Consider the following 8,934-nt stretch of genomic DNA (forward strand, 5'->3'; position numbering starts at 1 on the left):
GGAGTCCCTCAGCCCGGACCTGCCGGAGTCCCTCAGCCCGGACCTGCCGGAGTCCCTCCAAGCCCCGGACCTGCCGGAGTCCCTCAGCCCGGACCTGCCCGAGTCCCTCAGCCCGGACCTGCCGGAAGTCCCTCAGCCCGGACCTGCCAGAGTCCCTCAGCCCGGACCTGCCAGAGTCCCTCAGCCCGGACCTGCCAGAGTCCCTCAGCCCGGACCTGCCAGAGTCCCTCAGCCCGGACCTGCCAGAGTCCCCTCAGCCCGGACCTGCCAGAGAGTCCCTCAGCCCGGAGCTGCTGCCCCTTATCCCGATGCTGCCCCTTCATCTAGGTGGGTTTAGTTGGAGGGTGGTCATTGGGAGGGGATACAGAAGCGGGGAGTGACTATGGTGTGTGGGACAGCGTCCGGAGCCTGAGCCACCACCGTGGTCAGATGCCCACCCAGACCCTCCCCTAGACTTTGTGCTGGTGCGCCCGGAGTTCGCACCTTAAGGGGTGGGTTATGTCACGTTCCTGACCTATTTATGTTAGTTTGTTGTATGTGTTAGTTGGTCAGGACGTGAGTTTGGGTGGGCATTCTATTGTTTGTTCGTGTATTATCTATGTAAGAATGTTGGTTTAAGGGTTGCCTGGTATGGCTCTCAATTAGAGGCAGGTGTTTGGCGTTCCTCTAATTGAGAGTCATATTTAGGTAGGTTGTTTCACAGTGTTCGTTGTGGGTGGTTGTCTCCTGTGTCAGTGTCTGTATGTTACGCCACACGGGACTGTTCCGGTTTTTGTTAGTTCGTTCGTTTTATGTAGTCTGTTTTCCTGGTTCATGCGTTCTTCACGTTGTATGTAAGTTCGTGTCCAGGTCTGTCTACATTCGTTTATTTGTTTTGTAATTATTCAAGTGTTTGTCGTGTTTTTCCGTTTTGTCTATTAAATCAATATGTATTCACAACCCGCTGCATTTTGGTCAAATCCCTGCTACTCCTCTTCGGATGAGGAGAAGGAGGAAGCCCGTTACATAAGGCCTATAACGAGAGCTTTTCAGAATGCCATCCTGAGGTCTGTCTTGCGCCATGACGAACGTTGAAAAGAGCGCACCCCCGGTTCCAAGAGCCTTTATATGGCCTCAGATCTGCCTAGCAACACCATTCCAATTCTCACTGCTTACTGACATCTAGGGGAAATCGTATGCAGTGCATGTCGACTCATAGATTACATGCAATTTAATAAACTGACCCTGGAACAGAGCATCGATTTCAGATTTCTCACTTCCTGACAGGAAGTTAGCTGCAACTTGAGTTTTGTTTTACTCATAGATATAATTCAAACGGTTTTAGAAACTAGAGAGTGTTTTCTATCCAATAGTAATAATAATATGCATATTGTACGAGCAAGAATTGAGTACGAGGCAGTTTAATTTGGGAACGAATTTTTACAAAGTCGAAATGGCGCCCCCCTATTGACAAGAAGTTTTAACTGACTTACCCAGTTAAATAAAGGTTAAATACAAATTCATAAAAATAGGAAAAATAAAATGCATAACTCATGATCTATAGCAATCCTTTAAGTGGCCCAGAAAAAATATCAAATACTTAGGATGCTTAATAATTGACAACAAAATACAAATATTTAAAGATAAAGTTATCCCATTACTCAACAATATGAAAGCAGATCTAATTAAATGGAACAATCTTCCAATAAATCTTCCAGGTAGAATAAACCTCTTCAGAATGGCATGGTTCCCAAAGTGTTTATATTTATTCTCGGTAATACCAATGACTCCACTGAAGACATTCTTTAAAAAAAGTATACTCGGTTATTACAGACATGAGCAAATACAACTCATAGAATAACAAGGAAAGTATCACATCTTTCCAAGTCAGAGGGTGGTTTTAACCTTCTAGACATGGAAAAGTATCAACTCAGTACCCAGGGCTTTTACTTGTGACATATAGTTAAATGCAGTAAAGAGGTACAATGAGTACATATTGAAGATGTGCATGTTCATACCCAGAATATTTTTACTTGGTTATTTTCTAAGGATAAAGAACATTAACAACTTCATAGTTAAGAACACAACAATATAGAAGAAAATGAAACATTCTTCAAGAACCGACATCACGCCCTAAAAACATAACCACATTGAACAATCATTGGATAGCTTTTCATAATTCACCAATAAATGTGACTCACCACCTGGATTCGGTCTTAAGTAGCAACATTTGGATTTCTGTTTTTTACATTGGATAAAAGTAGAGACTCAGAGCTACAAAATGGTATATCATACACTGCATTTGAGGAAACAATGGGAAAGTAATTATGCTTTGAAGGTTGATCAACTTGTAAACTCTCTTTTGGTAATACTATTGGAATTCCCTTCTTTGTCTACACCCATTCAGCATTGTTCACACGTTCTTAAGCCTTAGCCCCACCCATCTCTTTAATGGTTGATCCGTGCGTTCTGTACTAACTTGCCCGCTACTTCCAGACATCTAAGAGAGAGAACAGCTCACTGAACATTACTCGCCCTAGTAGAGCTGGTTAGGCTGTTATGTTATCCAGAGCGTTGGTGACTGCAACTGTGATGTCAGATTGTCCGTTCGTAAAATCAGAGCGTTTTGCATTCGCATCCAGCTCCAATAGACAGACTGCTATATGGCAGACCAATCCAATCTCTCGGCATGTCCAGCCCACTCATTATCTCAGCCAATCATGGCTAGCGGGAAGGATGCTCACTTTTTATGTGGCTAAACCAACTGGGCTCGTAAGTTAACAATTTTATTTGTATTTAGAGATGGCATACAAGTTTGATATTAAGGCAGACGATAGTTCACAAGTTCACATGCATTGTGCAAAAAAAAAAAGTTTTACGTTCAAACAACTCTCCTGTGACGTCGTGACATGCAACATATGAATCGGGTCACAAATTGGTCTACATGGAAAACTAAAGGCATAAAATGACTTGGTAATAGGAAATACATCTAATTCTATGACAGAATTTTGGACTGACCAATGTAGATATTTTAAAATACATGCACCTTAAAGGTTTCATGTCAAGACATTTCCATTTGAAATCTTTTGGACATCAGAGCAATCTTATGTGAATCCTATTTGAGTCAGAAAAGGAAATTCATATGATAGGTAAATTATACAAAACCTTGCAGAGAGCCTATCCAACCAACCAAGACTTAAAATAACAGATATCGGCACAAGATGGAGGGAATGTTGGAACATAACTAACAAAATTACAGTTAACAATTTACGCTTAATCCAGTAAAAACTAATGGTAAGATTCACAAATTCTACAGCACAAAGGCACATCATGTATTCAGTGTAAAACTAGCAATAATCCATGTCTCATAGGAATGCTATGAAATCCAAAAGTTATGGGAGAAGTTGCCTGTCAGAAGTATTACAATGTAAATTGACTTTATTCTGTCTGTCTGAATATTTCAAGACATGGCATATGAGGGTGCAGTGAGATACCCAATGGGTTGCACTATACTTTTCTCGTCAACCTTGTTGAAAAAATGTATACTTAATGTAACATAGACACTGAGAGTCAAGAAGCAGGTGGTAAGTTTACTATAACAAATAACATGAACGATACAACGTAGGAGAAGCGTCTTGACATGAAAAACAGAAACAATACCACCTGGGAGTGCCAGATAAAGGGGAGGTAATGGAGTCCAGGTGCGCTAAATGATGACGCACAGGTGTGCATAATGATGAAAGCAAGGTGCTTGTAATGATGGTTCCCAGGACCGGTGGTTAGTAAACCGGCGACGTCGAACACCGGAGGGGAGGAGCGGGAGTAGACATGACAATTAAAAACTGGAAATCAACCAATCCTCCATCGTTAAAACAATGGAACGGTCCAATGATTTATTGTCTAAATATTGAAAGTTGAGTGGACGATAGAGAGAAACAAAATGGTGCAGTTTGAGGTCATGTGGCTGAGAGTGATACAGGCACTGGAGATGGGGGTGTGAGCAGGTGGGCCTTGGCAGGGGATGTATGTGGATGTTTTGTATTGTTAAAAAAAAATCATAAATAAAATGGATTTAATCCAATTTGATTTCAGGCTGTAACAGCATTTGGAATAACAATGACCTCACCATGCTCAAAGGGATATTCAATGTCTGCTTTTTACCCATATACCAATAGGTGCCCTTCTTTGCAAGGCATTGGAAAATCTCTCTGGTCTTCGTGGTTGACTCTGTGTTTGAAATTCACTGCTCGACTTAGGGATCAGAGATGAGGTAGTCATTTAACACTATTATTGCACACAGAGTGAATCCATGCAACTTATTATGTGACGTGTTAAGCAAATTCTTATTACTGAACTTATTTAGCATTGCCATAAATGGATGTGAATATACGTATTGACTCGATACATTTTCAGATTTTCATTTTTTATTAATTAAAAAAAATGTGTAAACACATAATTCCAGTTTGACATTATGGAGTATTGTGTGTAGGCCAGTAACACATCTACATTTAATCCCTTTTAAATTCAGGCTGTAACACAACAAAATGTGGAAAAAGTCAAGGGGTGTGAATACTTTCTGAAGGCACTGTAAACTGCCTCTACCCTCTGTTCTATTGGCGAATTCGCAATCACTGTAAAACCAACTAGACAAGCTCCGTTCAATTGGACCTGAAGAACTGTATATCCTATGATTCACAGAGTCGTGGCTAAACGAGGACATAGTTAATATAAATCTATCTGTTTTTTCAATACATCGGCAGAACAGAACAGCAGTGTTTCGTAGATGCAAGGGTGGGGCTGTGTGTCTCTTTGTTAACAACAGCTAATTGCATGGTTTGTCTACATAAGCTGGTTCAACCATTCATGACATTACCCTGAAGAAGGCACAGTGATGCCGAAACATTGGCGTTTTACCCAATAAATTATTGGGAGTTTATTATAGTGTGTGACTCTATTTTATAGCTAACAGCTGGTGCGCCATCTCTAATATTAAGAAAGTCTCGAGGTTCTGCTCGCCTGAGTTAGAATACCTCATGATAAGCTGTAGACATTTTACATTACATTTACATTTACGTCATTTAGCAGACGCTCTTATCCAGAGCGACTTACAAATTGGAAAGTTCATACATATTCATCCTGGTCCCCCCGTGGGGAATGAACCCACAACCCTGGCGTTGCAAGCGCCATGCTCTACCAACTGAGCCACACGGGACCATGGTAGACCATACCATTTACCAAGAGAGTTTTCATCTATATTTTTTGAAGCTGTCTATTTACCACCACAAACTGATGCTGGCACTAAGGCCGCTCTCAACAAGCTACATAGGGTCATAAGCCAAAAAGAAAATGCTCATCCAGAGCCAGTGCTCCTAGTGATTTTAATGCAGGAAAACTGAAATCCTTCTGACAAATTTCTACCTGCATTTCACCTGTGCAACTAGAAGGGGAAAAAACCTCTAGACCACCTTTGCTACACACACAGATGACGAAAAAAGCTCTCCCTAGTCCTCCATGTTGTAAATCTTACCAAAACTCTAGTCTCCTGATTGTTATTTACACACTCAATTCGGAAGTGGTCCGATGTTGTGGATGCTAAGCTACAGGACTGTTTTGCAAGCACAGACTGGAATATGTTCCGGGATTCATCCGATGGCATTGAGGAGTTTACCACATCAGTCACGGCTTAAGTGCATCTACGACGTCATCCCCACAGTGACCGTATGTACATATTCCAACCAGAAGCCATGGATTACAGGAAACATCCATACTGAGCTAAAGGCTAGAGCTGCCACTTTCAAGGAGCGGGACACTAACCCATACGCTTATAAGAAATCCCACTACGCCCTCCGACAACCATCAAACAGGCAAAGCATCAAAACAGGATGAAAATCGAATCCTACTAAACTGTATCTGACACTCATTATTGAATATGGCAGGGCATGCGAACTATCACGGATTACAAATGGAAACCCAGCCATGAGCTGCCCAGTGACACGAGCCTACCAGACAAGCTAAATGCCTTCTATGCTCGATTTGAGGCAAGCAACGCTGAACCATGGGTGAGAGCACCAGCTGTTCCGGACGACTGTTTGATCACGCTCTCTGTAGCCGATGTGAGTATGACTTTTAAACGGGTTAACATTCACAAGGCCGCAGGGCCAGACAAATTATAAGGACACGTAATCAGAGTATGCACTGACCAGCTGGCAAGTGTCTTAGATTTCATTTTCAAACTCTCCCTGACACAGTCTGTAATACCTACATGTTTCAAACATAATTATTGTGCCTAACAATGCCAAGGTAACCTGTCTAAATAACTATCACCCTGTAGTGCTCACATTTGTAGCCATGAAATGCTTTGAAAGGGTGACACCCTGGACACCCAGTGAAGAGGTGACTCCGGGATGCTGGCCTTGTAGGCAGAGTTGCAAGAAAAAGCCATATCTAAGACGGGCCCAAAAAATATATACATTAAGATGGGCAAAATAACACAGACACTGGACAGAGGAACTCTGCCTAGGCCAGCATCCCAGAGTTGCATCTTCACTGTTGACGTTGAGACTGGTGTTTTGCGGGTACTATTTAATGAAGCTGACCTTGAGGACTTGTGAGGCCTCTGTTTCTCAAACTAGACACTAATGTACTTGTCCTCCTGCTCAGTTGTGCACCGGGGCATCCCACTCCTCTTTCTATTCTGGTTAAAGCCAGTTTGCGCTGTTCTGTGAAGGGAGTAGTACACAGTGTTGTACGAGATCTTTAGTTTCTTGGCAATTTCTCACATGGAATAACTTTCATTTCTCAGAACAAGAATAGACTGACGAGTTTCAGAAGAAAGTTATTTGTTTCTAGCCATTTTGAGCCTGCAATTCGAACCCACATATGCTGATGCTCCAGATACTCAACTAGTCTAAAGAAGGCCAGTTTTATTGCTTCTTTAATCAGAACAACAGTTTTCAGCTGTACTAACATAATTGCTAAAGGGTTTCTAATGATCAATTAGCTTTTTAAAATGATAAACTTGGATTAGCTAACACAATGTGTCATTGGAACACAGGAGTGATGGTTGCTAGTGATGGGCCTCTGTACGCCTACGTAGATATTCCATAAAAAATCTGGTGTTTCCAGCTACAATAGTCATTCACAACGTTAACAATGTTTACACTATATTTCTAATCAATTTGATGTTATTTTAATGGACAAACATTTGCTTATCTTTCAAAAACAAGGACATTCCTAAGTGACCCCAAACTATTTCTGTATTTTATTTTCAATAAATTAGCAGACATTTTTTTTAAACTTATTTTCACTTTGTCATAATGGGGTCTTGTGTATAGATGGGTGAGAAAAAAATCTATGTAATCTATTTAGAATTCAGTCTGTTGTACAATAAAATGTGGAATGAGTTATTGTGTATGAACGCTTTCTGAAGGAACTGTAGTTACTAGCAGGCGTCAATAAAACTAGGTCAGTGTGATAATCTTCATTCTTTAATTAGTTTAATTAGATGATTTAGTCACAATAAGCCCTTTCCCTTATCTGAGGTTAAGATCAATTAACAAATTAGTTCTTAAGCCAATTTAGCCAATTTTAGACCCAATGACATAGGGACCCAAAATGGTATAAACCCCCCTACCTGGACAACCTAGCATAGGCAAAGGTTCACAGCCAGATCAGATCTCAGCTTGTCTTTCTCTTGCATTCGTTGGATATCCACTGAGGGAAGATGCAGAACGGCACGGAAGGAAGCAACTTCTACATCCCCATGTCCAACCGGACTGGGCTTGTAAGGAGTCCTTTTCTATACCAACAGTACTACTTGGCGCCTCCATGGCAATACTATGGTCTTGCCTTCTATATTTTCTTCCTGATCTGTTTTGGATTCCCCATCAACGGTCTGACCTTGTATGTCACAGCCACAAACAAGAAGCTTCGGCAACCCCTTAACTTCATCCTGGTCAACTTGGCTGCAGCTGGAATGATAATGGTCCTCTTTGGATTCACCATCACCATCACATCTGCTGTCAATGGTTACTTCATCTGGGGACCATTGGGCTGTGCCATTGAGGGATTCATGGCTACACTTGGAGGTAAGAAATAAAAAAAATACTATGGAATCTACTTCAGTTTAAACTGATTTAAAATAATGATTCGCTGTACCCAAAGTAATTGAAAATCAATTTGGAATTGAATGTACTGCACTCAAAGTTTAGAACATATAGAACTGAAATAATTTACTTCAGATTGTGGTTTCATTCTCCAGGTGAGGTTGCCCTGTGGTCTCTGGTAGTGCTGGCTGTCGAGAGATACATYGTGGTCTGCAAGCCCATGGGCAGCTTCACGTTCACCTCCACCCACGCTGGTGCTGGTGTTGCATTCACCTGGATAGCTGCTATGGCTTGTGCTGCTCCCCCACTGATTGGCTGGTCCAGGTAAGCTGTAACCAGTGTAGAAAATGTAAAGTAACATCAAATGTTATTCACATGCTATTCAAGTCATKCTCCATCCACCACCAATCCTACTCACTCACACACAATGATACTTTTGTGCATTTCTATTTTTCTTAGGTACATCCCAGAGGGCATGCAGTGCTCATGTGGACCTGACTACTACACCTTAGCCGAAGGCTTCAACAATGAATCATATGTGATCTACATGTTTACCTGCCACTTCATATTCCCAGTCTGTATGATCGCCTTCACTTATGGAAGTCTTGTCCTCACAGTCAAGGCGGTAAGTGACTTATTACACAAACCACATTTATCTAGCAGTTCAACATAGTGGTTATTGTATACAATGTAGGTGATAGTTCTCCACTCTGATGTCTTGATTATCTTCATTTCCAGGCTGCAGCTTCCCAGCAGGACTCAGCATCTACCCAGAAAGCTGAGAAGGAAGTGACACGTATGTGCATCCTGATGGTTTGTGGTTTCATGATCGCCTGGACCCCCTATGCCA

The 8,934-nt window shown here is 41.6% G+C and overlaps 2 protein-coding genes across 2 annotated transcripts in view; one reads left to right on the plus strand and one right to left on the minus strand.

Moving 5' to 3' along the window:
- The window catches only part of LOC111970299 (haloacid dehalogenase-like hydrolase domain containing 3), a 354,076-nt gene that overhangs the window by 297,810 nt on the left and 47,332 nt on the right, over window positions 1–8,934 (minus strand). The gene's annotated exons all lie outside the window — the stretch shown is intronic.
- Window positions 7,628–8,934, plus strand: part of LOC111970707 (green-sensitive opsin-2-like) — a 29,021-nt gene continuing 27,714 nt past the window's right edge. The window contains exons 1-4 of the mRNA XM_070445833.1: window positions 7,628–8,066; window positions 8,240–8,408; window positions 8,544–8,709; window positions 8,823–8,930. Of these exons, the coding sequence (XP_070301934.1) occupies window positions 7,703–8,066; window positions 8,240–8,408; window positions 8,544–8,709; window positions 8,823–8,930 (807 nt within the window). The 5' untranslated portion in view covers window positions 7,628–7,702. The remainder of the gene's footprint in view (window positions 8,067–8,239; window positions 8,409–8,543; window positions 8,710–8,822; window positions 8,931–8,934) is intronic.

The sequence above is a fragment of the Salvelinus sp. IW2-2015 genome, linkage group LG11 (assembly GCF_002910315.2).
Source record: "Salvelinus sp. IW2-2015 linkage group LG11, ASM291031v2, whole genome shotgun sequence".
Classification (NCBI taxonomy): domain Eukaryota; kingdom Metazoa; phylum Chordata; class Actinopteri; order Salmoniformes; family Salmonidae; genus Salvelinus; species Salvelinus sp. IW2-2015.